Source organism: Triturus cristatus, chromosome 6 (assembly GCF_964204655.1).
Source record: "Triturus cristatus chromosome 6, aTriCri1.1, whole genome shotgun sequence".
NCBI classification, from domain to species: Eukaryota; Metazoa; Chordata; class Amphibia; order Caudata; family Salamandridae; genus Triturus; species Triturus cristatus.
The window spans coordinates 160,121,226-160,138,411 of NC_140589.1; the positions used below are offsets into that span (position 1 = coordinate 160,121,226).

At 45.6% G+C, this 17,186-nt stretch overlaps 1 protein-coding gene across 1 annotated transcript in view; it reads right to left on the bottom strand.

Moving 5' to 3' along the window:
• PINX1 (PIN2 (TERF1) interacting telomerase inhibitor 1) overlaps window positions 1-17,186 on the bottom strand; it is a 547,240-nt gene that overhangs the window by 492,215 nt on the left and 37,839 nt on the right. Inside the window, exon 2 of the mRNA XM_085610422.1 lies at window positions 9,303-9,412. Coding sequence (XP_085466548.1) covers window positions 9,303-9,412 — 110 coding nt within the window. The remainder of the gene's footprint in view (window positions 1-9,302; window positions 9,413-17,186) is intronic.

Here is a 17,186-nt window from a genome sequence, read left to right on the forward strand (position 1 = left end):
ATGCCTTGAAAAGACAGGGCCCAGAGAGTGGTAAGCTTTGAATCTCATGCACATGGCCTTAAAAAGGATCCTCTTGGAGATTTGTTGCGTTATACAGATTTGTAGAGCATAAATTCACCCGCAGGGTATCCTGAGGTGGAGCAGGTGTGTGTCTAGCCAAACTAAAGAGAAGAAGGGGGACGAGGAGCTACTTGAAAAAAGGTCCTGTACCAATGCTCCCAAGTTAAATGCAACAGCAATATGGATGGTAACAGTTCCTAAGGAGGAGGGGAAGAGTATCAACAGCCAGATAGGCTGCAAGAGTGTCAACAGCCAGGTATGCTGTAAGAAAGTGTAAGATGTCTCCACAAAATTAAAGTGTGTCAAGAAAGAGTAGGAGTACTCCTGTGTGGGTCTAGAAGTGCCCTCACACACCCTTGCGGGTGTTAAGCATCATCATCGGGCAGGTGCTCCTCGTGGGGGTGGCGCTACAGTCCCTCACTGGCCCGTTTTATGGGGCTCTCTGATGGAGATCTTTTAGGAGTTTGCCGCACTTGTGCATGGGGGTGTGTGGGTCAAAATGGTGGTGGTGAGTGAGTTATAAAAAGAGCCAAAGGACACTAACAGTTTATTGAGGATGTCCTTTGAGTCTAAGTAAAATAGATCACGGGGATGGAGGTGCAAATTTTGTTGCCTGTATGAGAGGGGAAACTGAACAAATAAGATCCCACTTCTCTCAACCCGTGTGGTGAGTATTGGAATAAGTGTACAGATATATCAAGGGGGTCGACATGTTTCGCGCTTAAAAGTGGTCCCTAGTGGATCCTGGAGCGCTTCATCAGGACCAAAGAAAAGGTTTTGAAAAATGGGAATCAGGAACACAACACCCTATATTCCCATAAGTCCTTTTTATAGGGGTAAATCTAGAAGTACTAGGTATAGGACACGTCGTTATGCGTGTCCCTCGAAGTGGCCTGTGGGAGACAAAAAAACACAGGGGGGGAGGGAAAACAGGGGAGAGAAAAGATAAACGGAAGAACGTCATGCCATAGTACCAGAGTAGTGTTGACTATTATCTGTGCATGGCGTGGAAAATCCCAGTGCCCCGGGAGGGGGATACTAACTGGAAGCATGCACACACAAATGAGGAACAGTGCAGCTAAGATTAAATTAGTGGAGATAACATGCCTGGCACGTATCTGTTAGAAAGCATGCTTCTCCTGGAAAGCACTAGAAGGGATACAAAGTGGTCCAAAATACACCTGAGTGATACTACAAGTGTGGTAGGAGACACACGCGCCTCAGAGGGTGACGTGAGCAAAGACGGAGAAGTCAGGCTAACAATATTATACGTGTAAAAAAGGGGATGAGATAAGGTGCAAGTGGATCGTAACGGGCCATCAATAGAGACAATGCCCCGATGGGAAACAGGTACAACAAGTACACAAGTGCGCCCTTGAGATACACGTAAATACAACTAAGTGTGGGCGGGGTGTGTCACGGTCTGTTAGGAGACTGCCACACAGTGTGTTGCGGGATAAAACGTGATCGTAATCAAAACACATGCAATCTCATACACAAGATCGTTATAACGAATTACAAAAAAAGAGACATCTCAAGTCCTACCCTCCCTCGCTGAAGGATGGACCTCCTCAGCGTGGCCGTGGGAAGGTGGAGGCAGCTGAGAAAGAAACGACAGAGCGAGAATGGCAAAGCAGGTCAGCTGAGTCAATAATCAGAGGCAGGGGATACATTGGCAGCGGATATACAAAATATCGAGCAAAGATAGAGGGAACTTACTCTGTGCTCTTCCTATGCGATCGGCATCACCTACCCGGTTACCACGGGTGCTCGACGGAAAGTTGAAAAGCTGCATAGGTTAAATACAGACCTGTTGATAGGTGCAGCGTGCGTGTATGCGTCACACGCATCTAGTGCGTCTGGACGGGGTCTCTGTGAGAGGTAAGATGGCGGCAATATTGGATAGGGACACGAAACGGGGAAAAAGACCTAAAGATAGGTCTAACGTGACCGCTAAAACGTCAGTCAAGAAGTACAGGCAACATCAACAAGTTAGGCTAAAAAATATATTTAATACGGTTGGGTGCCAAAGGGGAAAACCTAAAGATAGGCCTAACGTTACCGCTAAAACGTCAGTAAAGATAGGGAGGCAACATCGACAATTTAGGCTAAAAATTATGGTTGAGTGCCAAAGTGGGGGCCGGGGTGCCGTAATACAGGGTATCAGGCTCCTGGCAAGGGGAAAGAACGTGTCCTAGCAGACTGGCTGAATAAACCAATAGATGTGGGGACCCGTATTAAAGGGCCACTACTGAAGGTGGTAGTTTAGTATAAACTAAGCCACAGTATCATTGAATGTCAGAAAATGATCGTTGTGAATGTATTGTAGCCCTAAGGTAGGTGTACCATAATACGAGGTATCAAGCTAGTAGGGGGATGGGGGAACATGAGGGGGAAAGTCTGTGTCCCGGCCAGCTGATTGTGTGAACAGAGGATATGAGAGCCCATATTGGCAGACCACTGCCGATAATGATAATAGAGTATAGACTTAGCCACAGTGTAATTGACTATCAAACATCATATTGGTGGATGCAAGGTAGCCTAAAAGGGGATATGAGGGCAACGAATACAGATCAGTGTTACGCCATGTGTGCAGTGGATGAGGAGGGTCTCATATGAGGCTCAGAGTGAATAGTTATATATTCAGATCGACCTAAGGTATCTCACCGTTGAGACCACCATTGTCACTCTTAAGTCTGAAAACCCATCGTTGTTCTCGTTTGAACAGAGTGGAAGTGGACCATTGCGGGTTAGATTCTATAATGGTCTATCGCAAACTTTCTGGGGGATAGTTTTTCTCCAGAAAATGACTCTGTAATCTCGTTGCTCCCCACATCTATTGGTTTATTCAGCCAGTCTGCTAGGACACGTTCTTTCCCCTCACCAGGAGCCTGATACCCTGTATTACGGCACCCCGGCCCCCACTTTGGCACTCAACCATAATTTTTAGCCTAAATTGTCGATGTTGCCTCCCTATCTTTACTGACGTTTTAGCGGTAACGTTAGGCCTATCTTTAGGTTTTCCCCTTTGGCACCCGACCATATTAAATATATTTTTTAGCCTAACTTGTCGATGTTGCCTGTACTTCTTGACTGACGTTTTAGCGGTCACGTTAGACCTTTCTTTAGGTCTTTTCCCTATCCAATATGGCCGCCATCTTACCTCTCACAGAGACCCCGTCACGACGCACTGGATGCGTGTGACGCATACACGCACGCTGCAACTATCAACAGGTCTGTATTTAACCTATGCAGCTTTTCAACTTGTCGTCCAGCAGCCGTGGTAACCGGGTAGGTGATGCCGATCGAAGAGCACAGAGTAAGTTCCCTCTATCTTTGCTCGATATTTTGTATAGCCGCTGCCAATGTATCCCCTGCCTCTGATTATTGACTCAGCTGACCTGCTTTGCCATTCTCGCTCTGTCGTTTCTTTCTCAGCTGCCTCCACCTTCCCACATTAAGGATAATGGGGCAACCCAGTAACCCTCAGAACCTGGGCGTAATAGTATAAGCAAAAAACAATGGTTCTGTCGGAAATTGAACAAGATAACTTAATTTGTACTGAATACACTCAAGCCACGCTGAGGAGGTCCATCCTCCAGCGAGGGAGGGTAGGACTTGAGATGTCTCTTTTTTTGTAATTCGTTATAACGATCTTGTGTATGAGATTGCATGTGTTTTGATTACGATCACGTTCTATCCCGCAAAACACTGTGTGGCAGTCTCCTAACGGACCGTGACACACCCCGCACACATTTGTTTGTATTTACGTGTATCTCAAGGGCGCACTTGTGTACTTGTTGTACCTGTTTCCCATCGGGGCATTGTCTCTATTGATGGCCCGTTACGATCCACTTGCACCTTATCTCATCCCCTTTTTTACACGTATAATATTGTTAGCCTGACGTCTCCGTCTTTGCTCACGTCACCCTCTGAGGCGCGTGTGTCTCCTACCACACTTGTAGTATCACTCAGGTGTATCCCTTCTAGTGCTTTCCAGGAGAAGCATGCTTTCTAACAGCTACGTGCCAGGCATGTTATCTCCACTAATTTAATCTTAGCTGCACCGTTCCTCATATGTGTGTGCATACTTCCAGTTAGTATCCCCCTCCCGGGGCACTGGGATTTTCCACGCCATGCACAGATAATAGTCAACACTACTCTGGTACTATGGCATGACGTTCTTCCGTTTATCTTTTGTCTCTCCCCTGTTTTCCCTCCCACCCTGTGTTTTTGTCTCCCACAGGCCACTTCGAGGGGCACGCATAACGACGTGTCCTATACCTAGTACTTCTAGATTTACCCCTATAAAAAGGACTTATGGGAATATAGGGTGTTGTGTTCCCGATTCCCATTTTTCAAAACCTTTTCTTTGGTCCTGATGAAGCGCTCCAGGAGCCACTAGGGACCACTTTTAAGCGTGAAACATGTCGACCCCTTGATATATCTGTACACTTATTCCAATACTCACCACACGGGTTGAGAGAAGTGGATCTTATTTGTTCAGTTTCCCCTCTCAGACAGGCAACAAAATTGCACCTCCATCCCCGTGATCTATTTTACTTAGACTCAAAGGACATCCTCAATAAACTGTTAGTGTCCTTTGGCTCTTTTTATATCTCACTCACCACCACCATTTTGACCCACACACCCCCATGCACAAGTGCGGCAAACTCCTAAAAGATCTCCATCAGAGAGCCCCGTAAGGGTGTGTGAGGGCACACAGGAGTACTCCTACTCTTTCTTGGCACACTCTAATTTTGTGGAGACATCTTACACTTTCTTACAGCATACCTGGCTGTTGCACTCTTACAGCCTATCTGGCTGTTGATACTCTTCGCCTCCTCCTTAGGAACTGTTACCATCCATATTTCTGTTGTGTGTCTAGCCAAACCTATGGTCTAGTGGGACTACTAGAAAAGCTAGGTCTTCAGCTCCTTGAGGTATTCAAAAAGTGAGGAGAAGTCTCTTATGTGTAGCGGCAGGTTGTTTCATACTTTAGGAGCGATGGAGAATATTCACCCGCCAAATCTGGTTTTCTGTATGCGTGGGATGTGTGTGCAAGTAGGAGTCTGGATTAGTGATGTCTGGAAGGTTTGTGGAAGCAGATGTGATTGTTGAGGTGCGCATGGCCAATGTTATGTAGTGCCTTGAATTTGTGAGTGGAGTATGAATTGCGCTCATTTGGGTATGAGTCACTGGAGCTCCTTCAGATGTGGTGTGATGAGAGTGCAGTTTAATAGGTGGAGTGTGAATTTGGCCACCGAGTTTTGAGTGGTCTGCCCCATTCAGTATATTTTTTTTGTTGATCTTGATATAGAGGGTGTTCCCCTAGTTCATTTTGCTTGTGATGAGGGCGTGCGTAGCTTTTTTTGGGCGCTAACTGGCAGTCATTTGAAAATCTTCCTCAGCATGTTCAAGGTATGGAATCATAAGGCAGTGACGACATTGACTTGGGTGGTCATGTCACGGTTGCTATCTGTGTCGATCCCGAGGTTCTTGGCATGGGATGTGGGGGTGGGTGTTGGTCTTCGTGAAGATCATGATTTCCGTCTTGTCGGCGTTCAGCTTCAGATAGCTGGTCTTCATCCAGTGAGCCATTTTAGTCATGCATTCATTGAACCTGATGCAGATAGTGGGCATCTTGTCAATGAGGTGTGCATGAACTGTGTATCATCACCATGGGAAAGACTGATGTTGTGAGAGTGGATAATGCTGGCTAGCGAGATCATGCATGCGGAACTCCACAAATGAAATCACGGGTGTCCAAGGTGTACGGTGCCAGGCTGACTGGGTCCCTCCATTCAAGAAGGAGCAGGTCCATTGAAGTGTGTGTCCTTGGATTACGATGTCTGCAGTTAGTGAACGTTAGAGTCAGCAGAGGGACTTTAGAAAAGGGACAGCTGCATGTTTTCAAGCATCTGGGAAGGTTTCAGAAAAGGTGGAGACATTCAGATTAGGTGCGAGTATGGTGCTGATGGGTTGCAGTTCTTCGGTAAAGGCGTTTTAGCAGCCGGAGTCTGATGTGAGCCCAGAGTGGATGAACTTCATGGTGGCGGCAAAGGGGTAATGACAAGTCATTGGGTTAGTATGGGTTCTTTGTATAAGGTCAGTCATGTTCAGTTGCAGTCTACAGTTATTGTAAATGGCGGTGATTTTGTTGCAGAGAATAGCATAATCCTCACCTCCTGGTCCTGACATAGAATGGAGAGGGATTGTTGAAGAGGGGATGATTGAGTTGAAGGCGCCGCTAGTGAGGTGAAATTTTACTCTCCCAGGTAATCCTAAAATTCACATGATAAATAAGAACCTCCATGATTCAACCCAACTCATTATGGAAGTGGCCACTGCAATCACAACAACCTATACTGATCTCCCAGAGTTGGCTGCCTGTTGATGGCAGATCTATATACAAATCTGTGTCTGTAGACACTATTTGGGTCAGGAGTGGAAGAAATTATGGGGGGGGGGGGGGGAATCTTGGAAAATTACGCAGCTTTAACACTACTCCTCAAGATCCGCACATTCAACAAAAAAGTACACTGAATCAATCATTCTTGATTTGTGTACCCACATTTTGGAACTCTTTAATCTCCTCCACACAAACTGTTCACCCCTTTCAAAAAAGCTGAAATAAAGTCTTCTAAAGTCAACTATTTTACCCTGTCGCTCCAAAGGCTCACTCCTGCCTCTAATTTCTACGAAGTGTCTCAAAAAGCAGGGGGATAACCCTTATGTCATTTGCTGACCACGTCTGTACTAGCCACTCTGATGACGTGCGCAGCTGTGATCAGGACCACTCATAAGATAAGCCTGGCTGCGGCCACATCCTTATTACTGGTCTGCACATGTGGAAACACTGATGACCCCTCCTACTCCATTTTCTTATTTTATTAGTTTCATTACCCATACCATAATACTTAATTAATCGTCATCCATAACTTATTTATATAAATCACTTTTAATGTTTAATGCCCCACAGTATAGAGTTGGTGATGGATTGACACCTAATTTTAAGCGAGCCTTCTCCAGAATTGCCCCAAAAATTAGAAACACTCTTCCTCCGGAGATCAGGACCAACCGTTCAATAACCCTCTTCAAAAAAAGAAGTAAAATGGTTATTATTGAATAATTTCCTTCCCCACTGATGTGATACCCTTTAACCGGTTGTATGACAGACCAAAACCACGCATGCCTTAACCACCTTGTCTTAAAAATGACCGCATCTTTACCACGCATGCCTTTACAACGTATTTCATTGTAAAGGCATATGTGTAGTAAAGATCACACCACTGCCCCCCCCCACCCTGAGCCCTAAAACCCGGCCCCCAGCTCAAAAAACTACCCAGACCGTAGCCCCCTGCCCTGAGCCCTAAAACTGGCCCCGTCCTGAAAACTGCCCCTCCAGCCACGCCCGAGCCCTAAAACTCGGCCCCAGACCTAAAAACTGCCCCTTTTTCACACCCTGAAACCTAAATAAAACTAAAAAAACTACTCACCAAGACGCAGTTCCTCCAAATGTCATCCGCAGCAAGTCTCCAACACTCCCTGCCCACCCTGCATTGCTAGATCGCTAACGGCCTTTACCAACCATATGCACGGTACAAGCATACACACGGTACAGGCAAGCGTTATTCAGCTTGCATATAAAACAGCACGTGTGGCTAAGCCAGAGTTGTAAATGTTGTTTCTCCCTTAACCTTACCGCTGTTAACCTTACCGCTGTTAATCCAGTCGCTCCTAATAACTTTTCTCCTTTAGCTTTCCATGTTTGACATTCTTTCAATGATCTTTATGACCTCACCAACAGTGATCTTCGCCAATTATCCTGTAATTACCAGCTATATGTATACTAATTATAAAGCCCAGTTACCCAAACTTCATGATTTCACTCCATGTGTTCCTTTTGTGTACATTCTCTGGTTTTTCCCATTGTACAGCCCTTTGATACCAGAATTGGTCTTGTTCGCACTGTATACAACTTCATCAATAAAGATAAATAAAATTATATAATCGACTAGATGTAATGTGATACATTGTTTAATATACGTCATATTTAAACCATACACTCTAGAATTCTATGTTTTGTATGTACATTGATGTCCTCTGCCTAGCCGTGACAAAAAACACTGTTTATGTGTTTTATATAGCAATGATATCAAATACAAAAGCTCAGGAATATTTGATAGTCTGGCAGACTTCCTTCTTCATGTTATCTTCTTTGAATCAAGACTATTATTGGAGGATCCAAACTTGGGCCTGACTTTCTATGTAGGTCTTAGCAGATATTTTTAGGTCAAGCCTGGGCAGCGCATGCGCTGCTCAGCAGGGCATGCTGTTTACTTATGGACTTGAAGCTCTACCCACTCTCCGCCCATATTTTTTATTGGCTTGTGTCATTGTCCTTTGTAAATGCTGGCTTTTGATTTGTTAATAGGCTTGTTAGTCCCGCCTTGTCTTCATTTGTAACCTCCCATGAGGACTGTCCCTTTCACTTCTGTTGTTACGCAGCATGTATTATTTATTCTGTAAACACAATTTTCTTTAGTGAGTTTCTCCTACTGGAGGCACAAGATGCTTTCCTGCAACATTCAGCTCGCCATGCGTGCTTTCACGTTCCAAGCAGCCTGGGACAATGGCAGCCACTTCTTTATAATGAAATCGGTCTCACATTTACAGGAGTTTGAGCTATTCGCTTTGTAAATGACAATGCCTTTTATCTATGAGTTAATTATCAAAACAGATAAATAAAAAGGCATTGTCATTTACAATGCTAATAGCTGAAACACTTGCAAATGTGACACCTATTGCACTGCAAATGCTTGTTATATATTGTACATGGCCTTGGCTATTTTTTATGCCTGAAATACTATTTTTCCACAGGTGCTGTACATAAGAGGATATTTCATATCACTACAAATATAATAGCTCTTGCTGAAAATAAAATCGCCCCAGCTCTAAGGAACACGCTCTGATGCCCCTAGGGCCTTGCACTCTCTATAATAAAATGATCAATAAAGAATATACAAGAGTTAGGGTGAGAAGTGAATTGGCATGGCATTGACAGGTTCATTCATATACCCTGCAAAGAGAGCTTAGGAAAAAGCTTATTAAGGAGGCGCTAAGGTTTCAGTGAAAAATATCAAATAATTCCTATACAGACTGGATACAAGAGAGACAATATTGCATAGTGTAATTGATTTGTGTAGAACTATTAAAAACACCCTGTTCAACATAATTACCTTTCCCTTAGACCACCCCATTTTTTCCAACATCTTCTGTCCAAATTTCGATTCATCTTTACTCCAGGCAGTGTTACGGGGATCCACAGACCACTTCTGTTTTCGACGGGCTGCAAAAAATAACATGAGGAACTATTACTCTTCATTTAGTGTTGACAGATCTGAGAGCTGAGTGAGAGAAGAGCACAGTTCTTTAAAAGGCTAGGACGTTGCACACATATCCAGCCTGATTTTGTAGGCTTTACTGTTTATTAATAGAATATATGAATTAGTGCGTGTCTTTTCCATGATTTTGACCAGGTTCCATGTTTTTTAAAAGAAGTACATTAATAACACATCAGTCATTTGTAAGGGATTCGTTATGCTTCAACTGTACTGTGCTATCCTGCAAACAGAAATATTTCCAGAAGGTCGCAGTTCAACCATTCACAGTGTCTTATCAAAACACTTGTAGTTAGTGCTTCTAGATAAGAATATACAAACAAGGGTAACTGCTTGTCAAAAGAAGCTAAGAAAATAAGCTTAAGGCTGATAATGAAACCATTTAATCAATAAATTCAAAAGAAGCATAATAAATACTATTTCAAAACTCTTAATAGTTCAATGTTAACTTTTCTAAATTAACGTAATCATTGTATTTACCATGAAAAACGTAGGCATATCCTTCTCTCCACGTGTCCTACTGATTGGTTGGTTTAACACTCCGCCGCCAATGGAGTGCTTCCATTGCAATACATGAGGTACTATCATGCATCTTAATAGTACTACCAATCATCACTTCAATACGTAATCTCATAAATGCATTCTACCTAAAAATAATGCTTTCTGTATTTTTTTTTTACTGCAGAAGGCATTTGTTTAATTAATGTATTTGTCAGGCTCAAGTGTGAGCCGGACACTAGCATGGCATCCTAATGTATTTTCTTTAAACAGTGTGACTGTTTGAGCCCAGGATGGCCATTCCATAGCAACCTAACATGCGAACTTTTTTCAGGTCCTCGTGGGCTCTCTTTGCTGCTATGGGGCTTGGATGTTTTTTAGGTTCTTGTCAGGGTTTCCACTACCAGGGCTTGGTAATTTATGTCCCTTTGACAGTTTTTCTTGCAGAGCCTCACGGTCCAATTATTTATTTCATCATTTTTATCTTAAGGCAATTAAACCTTTATTGTAGCCTTGCCTTTGTTTCTATTTCATATAGAAATGAAAGCGGGACATAGATGAAGGCTAACTTTTTTTCGAAAACTTCACTTCACAGAAACAAACACAAGAGAATTAAGGCTGTACTGCTATCTGTCAGAGAGTAAGGCATCATGCATATTAGCTCAGTTTGCACATCTCTCTAAACTTATTCAATGTAAGGGGTGGGTCTGATTGGGTAACCGGTTCAGCCACCAAACTCCCTTCTTCACCTCTCTTGCTATCATCAATAGATGTAAGTGCAATTGCAAAGCTCTGACACTGAACAACAGAGCTCCTTATCTTGTAAGAGACTACTGTTAACTAAGAACAATACACTCCTTACGAATTTACGTTGCATGAAATAGGCATTTTTGTAACATTCTGAAGAAAAGCTACCTCGTCAAGTGCAAGGAATCCTTGCTATCAACTACAATATATCATGCCAGTGGCCCAACAAGAAAGAATCAAATCTTTTGCAAATAACACAGGCTAAGGGTAATGACTAATATACAAGACATTAGAAGTAATGCAAATAGCTCATAATGCAAGATTTTCTCGTAATTTCAAACAAGTAAAGTTTTTCCGGAATTGAGGCAAACGGTGTAATTTTGTGGAATAATTATCTCAGTGGTGTAGCTGACATCTACAGATGTATGCTGTGCATGTCAATCAAGTATGCAACCAGGGGCTACATTGGTTCATTTATTAGGTCAAGAGATCATCTGGGCTTTAGTGAGCGGCGTAGAACATCTGCTCATAACCAACACAGGAAAGTTCAAGCATTTACAATGCAATAGGTCTCGCATTGACGCGAGTTTGAGCTATTGGCATTGCAAATAACAATGACTTTTATTTTTGTTTTCTTTTTAAAAACCTAAATAAAAGGCATTGTAATTTACAATGCCAATAGCTTAAACTCACGTAACTGCGAGACCTATTGCATTGCAAATGCTTGTTTCAGTAGGCAGGGGCTGTCCCAGCCCTGGTACAGTGTGACAGCTAATTAAAAGACACAGATTTTCTTCCCCACCCCTTCCTCCTTAGGAGCTGAGGGAAGCACTGTTAATGTGCTGTAGAGACACTGAAAATGTTATGTGGGGAGGCCTTTGTGCACTCTGCAGATGAGCAATGTAATTAACTTGGCCCAGCAGGGTGGCAAAATGCCTGGGCTATAGAAATATGAAATTCTGGAGGACCCATAAGAAGTACATATATCTTCTGGGGACTTGCATATTTGAACTGGGCGCACTCTTTTGACCCCATTTGATATCCTGCTGGACTTTGTAGGCCAAAGGGAAACGAAACTACACTGTAAGGCACAATTCCCCCTATGTGTATAATAAAGTGTAACTGCAGATGGAACAGTAAACCATACTGACTTTACCTATGAGTGCCAGTCAAGTGCCCCTTACACTAGCCGTGTTGCAGCAGCCTTATCTTAAAAGGCGGACACTGGCGGGAAACACGCTCAGTCCATTTACTGTGTGATTACAGTGGGTTAGACACAAGTAGTGTGATTCACCCACAGTAAAAAGTCCAAAACTGGGTTATCACAAGCATTTACAATGCAATGGTCTCGCCTTTTGCATAAGTTGGAGCTATTGGTATTGTAAATGACAAACTTTTTTATTTATGGGTTGGTTTTGAAAAGAGATAAATAAATGGCATAGTCATTTACAATGCCAATAGCTTTAGCTCTCGCAAAGGCGAGACCTATTGCATTTATATACACACACACACACACACACACACACACACGCACACGCACACGCACCGAGCCCCACACATACAATCCTTTGGTGAATATGTAGTGTTGGAAGGGGTCCACAGGGGGCACAGCGGCGGGGAAACGAGTGGGACAGAGGGCAAAAGGGGCACAAAAGGGAAAAAAACGAGTGGCGCAGAAGGGCACAGAAAAACGAGAGGAACAGAAGCAGAAAGGCACAAAAAACGAGGAATAACGAGTGGCACAGAGGGCAGAAAGGCACAAAAAAAGAGTGGAAAACGAGTGGCACAGAGGGCAGAAAGGAACAAAAACGAGTGGCACAGAGGGCAGAAGGGCACAAAAGACGAGAGGAGAAGAGGGCAGAAAGGCACAAAAAAACGAGTGGAACAGAGGGCAGAAAGGAACAAAAAAAGAGGGAAAACGAGTGGAACAGAGGACAGAAAGGCACAAAAAAGAGGGAAAAACGAGTGGCACAGAGGGCAGAAAGGCACAAAAACAAGTGGCACAGAGGGCAGAAGGGCACAAAAACGAGAGGAGCAGAGGGCAGAAAGGAACAAAAAAAGAGGGAAAACGAGTGGAACAGAGGACAGAAAGGCACAAAAAAAGAGGGAAAAACGAGTGGGGCAGAAAGGCACAAAAACGAGTGGCACAGAAGGGCACAAAAACGAGTGGCACAGAGGGCAAAAGGGCACAAAAGAGCCACACACCGAGCCACACACACACAATCCTTTGGTGAATATGTAGTGTTGGAAGGGGTCCACAGCGGCGGGGAAACCAGTGGGACAGAGGGCAAAAGGGGCACAAAAGGGGAAAAAAAACGAGGGGCACAAAAAAAACGAGAGGAACAGAGGGCAGAAAGGCACAAAACACGAGGGAAAAACGAGTGGCACAGAGGGCAGAAGGGCACAAAAACAAGTGGCGCAGAAGGGCACAAAAGACGAGAGGAGCAGAGGGCAGAAAGGCACAAATAACCTGCCTCGGTGAGGAATCTAGCTGGGCGTGCGGGGGATGGTCCTCTCGTTCTCCGGATGAAGCTGAAGCGCCAGTTACAGGACATGCAGCCGGACCCCTACTCCGCGGCCCTGTAGAAAACAGCGCGTGCAAGAGATGCCATGAGCGAAAGACTCGCCACGGCGTGCGCGCAACACTCACCCAGTCTGTCTGTGCGCGTGCACCCGCCCGGTCTCCTTCTTCCCAGTTCTCAGCAAGGTATCTAGCTGGGGTTATATACAAAACCCTAAACTGTGGCTACTCTAGTGGTGGGCAAAGTCCCCTTCTACAATACGCCCCCTTGAACAGTGGGGAAATGCCAAGCTGAGACATACAGAAAAGCCATCAGCATAGATATGGGAAATACAATGTCAGAAAACACATGCGTTGAACCTACTGGAAAGCAAAGGGTAAGGCAAGTGATCAGGTGTGGTGGCTGCCTGGCAGGGGTGGAGGCAGCATAAGCTGAGTTTTTCCATATTAGGTTTAAGTTACTATAAGAACCCCCTCATTAACCAGAAACACTACCAGCACCCACACCCAGTGCATTTACTCCCACTTTCACGCACCGCACCTTCATTGTATTTGCCCTTCAACCAGGTACATATGAAAAAGAAACCCTGATGCAGGGCCTGCGGGTGGCGGGCGATTAATTTTACAAAGTTAAATTAACCAGTGCACTGCTACCTGCAGTGGGGGCGAGGGGTCCACCTGCACGCAGCGTTAAAACAAGGAATACAGTCAGGTTTTTTTTTTTCAATAGAAGCCTAAATATAGCGGCGCAGCACGGCATCTCCTTGGTGACCGGCGGCTCCTCACCTCATCGTGGCCGCTGCTGGGAGTCCGGGCAGGGGTGGCGGGTCTCTGGAGTCCGACCCAGGGTGTCGGGGGTCCCGGGCACCGCGCCGCTACCAGGCGGGGGCAGCCCTGGGCCATTAACCGGCTAAAGGGGGTGGCGGAGTGCGGGGCACCTGCATGCAGCTGTGTCCCGGTGGGCTGGGGCTCACACTCCTCGGGCTCTCGTGTCCTGGCCCCGCGGCGGCCTCCTACTCCTGCCACTGGCTCTCCTGCTCCTGCTCGCTCTTCTCTCGGGCTCCGTGGGATGGAGAGGAGGAGCGGGGGCGCGTGCAGCCGAAGGGATGGAGAGTGGGAAAGGGGGGGCACGCCGACGGTCCCCGGGGATGGGCTGACAACACGGCGTGCGCGCAACAGTCACCCAGTCTGTGCGCGTGCACCCGCCCTGTCTCCCTAATGAATGCACTTGGAAGGCAAGGAATCACAACACTCTGCACTTGCCCCGGTCTGTCTCCCTTGAGAGGCATCTCAGCGACTATAGATCTCGCCTGAGCGAAGCAGCGCGCTAACGCCAGGCTCGACCTAAAAAAACCGGAATAGCTTCTTCTGTTCCCTTTAGCGAATAATTATTGAAAAATGTGGAATAAAAAAACTTGCAGAGCTTGTGATCTGCTCGCAGTCTCTTCCCAAAGCACGCATTGGACATCCGAGCAAGGGGGCTGCTATTGGCTGCCCATGTAGCAGGCGGCTAGTGATTGGCCCACGCCTGCTGCCGTGGTCTTGCAATTGGACTGTAGAGTCACACGTGACCAGGGGGAGTCATGCGCTTTCCGGGAACTCGTCAGGTAGTACATAAACAAAACAAACCCAAGGAAAGAAGCATGGAGGGTCCGGGGCAGCGGAAGCAGCAGCGGAGGGGGTGAAGAGCATCACCGGAGAATGGCAGACCAACAGCAAGTGAGTGCAAGGGGGAAGAAACAGAAAATGATATTTTGGGAGGGTGAAAGGAACCTTCCGCCTTTGGGTGCCAGCTCCTCCAGACTCCCTTTGTGGGCTGCAGTGGGGCGAAGATCCCTTTCGACCCCACAGCTAGAAATAGTGCTGTAGGAAGGAAATGTGCGAGTTAAAGGTGTTGAAAAGCAGGAAGAACGCCTTGTTTCAAGTGCAGATCCCGCCACACCCCCTTAGGCTGCACAGAGCTCTAGAAAAGTCCAGGTAGCCTTGCGGAAAACAGAGGATTGTGGACACAGTCTCCCTACTATGCTTCGGGGTTGTAACTGCTAACTCCTCCTCCGATTCCCCATCCGGAAGAGGTGCTAAATAGAGGAGTACATTTGTGGAAAAGTTAAAATAGATGCAAAGGAGGGCAGACATAAATTTCCCAATACCCCACCCGCTGGTGATAGGGCTGCTGCATTGCCAAGAGAACACGTGAGGCATCAGACAGACTGGGGCACGCCCACACCATGGCACTGTACTTCATAAAACAGCCCAACCCTTACCCAAAGGCATCAGAATATCTTCAGCGATGGCAAGGTGCGTGGAGGAGGGAGTATAACTTTAGTTCGGAGTGTAACTCACGACTGATCACCTATAATAGAGAACCGACAACAGTCCGCTCTCGCGCTCGGTTTGTGCTATAAGACTCTGTCGCTTTGTAAGAAATGTAGTAGCAGCTTTTTAACATTACAAGGCCCGTCCTACTTTGGGGGTTCGGGGATTGGCCTCCGTGTAGGCTTCTCTTTGAAAGGTGAGGCCCAGCCTCGCCACTGGCTAAAGAGTGCTGTAGCTCCGACACCTTGTTTTCGGCGCAGTCATCTACCGTGTCTGCAGGAATAATCAGGATCCGGCAGGTTTTATTACTCGCTCCCTAATTCACAGGTTGCTTGCAGCCACATACCCTTTTCTGGAACACTAGCGACCATCTCAGCCCTCACAATTAATGGTGTTTCGTTCTTCTGACAGCAGGCACCACGCCCGCTGTCATTTCCAATCCTCAACTGCTAGCCCTTGCCCTGTCTAATGCAATAGATTTGCCCTGTCTTGCTGTCGAATGCTAGAGAAATGTTTTCAGAGACAAAGTACGCCGCAACAGGGCACCCACAGTAAGCATGTCTAGCACCTCATGATACCACCCCCCCAATGACAAAGAAGAGGTGAAAGGGACGAGAACTACATTAAATCATGTGGTTTCCCTATTGCAAGGCAGTGGATGGGAAACAGTGCCTGGATTTCTGTGGGGATAGTCTTACAGTGAGAGAATTCTAAAATGTTTTTATTTTGTCTGCCCATGCAAAATACGTTATTGTAGGTAAAATATACTGTGGTATAATAAGTGCTCAACTGATTGAGGGGGCATAGCATGAAAATAGTTTTTCCTTTGCATTTTGCTATAAAGGGGGCGTAGTTGAACCAATGGGAAGCGGACTGCTGCATGCCAAGAGTGGGAAATCGACTGGGGGAAAGAATGAGCTGTTTGACAAAGAGCTTTGCAAGTGGACATGGTGCTCATGTGTCTTAATTTTAGAAGCTGTTGATAGCTATCTAGTGGTTTTACTACTACGTTATTTTGTAATTTTGGATGGGGCGTTGGGACCCGAGCAAGGCACAGGTGTATTATTAAATGTAAATCAGAAAGATTTTTAAGTAACGGACTACCAAAGGTGGGGGCTCTTAGAAGGTAGGGCGGGTGGTAAATCGCCATCAATGATAGTAAGGATGCACCACCCATCATCCGTTGGAGTCAAGGAAGAAAAGTATGGATCCTTTTACTGGTGGGATGACTGATCAAGGGTCGTGCGGGGGAGTGGGGTCTGTATAGTGGAGTAGTGACTAACCAGGGGTAAGAGAAGCAGCTAGGCAGGCGATGTGGCATCTATAGATGTAGCATAGATGTCAACATTTCAGAAAAGTAAAGTGGAACATTTTAAGGAAATACTCAGAATAATGTATTTTCCTCATTGACTTTTACTGTATGGGGCAATTTCAGGCAGGATACAGACAAAATAAAAACCTTTTTTACTTACAAAACCGGGAGTCTGGCCTGAATTAGGTCTAATGGCATGTATAATGTAGCTAGGGAGGGGGGTGGGGGGTGGTCCAGCAGTTGAGCCCCTATGTTAGGGACATCTGTTGTGAGTAGAGGACGATAACTCCGAAATCGGATCACGCTGTTGGTTATGAACCCTCCTCAC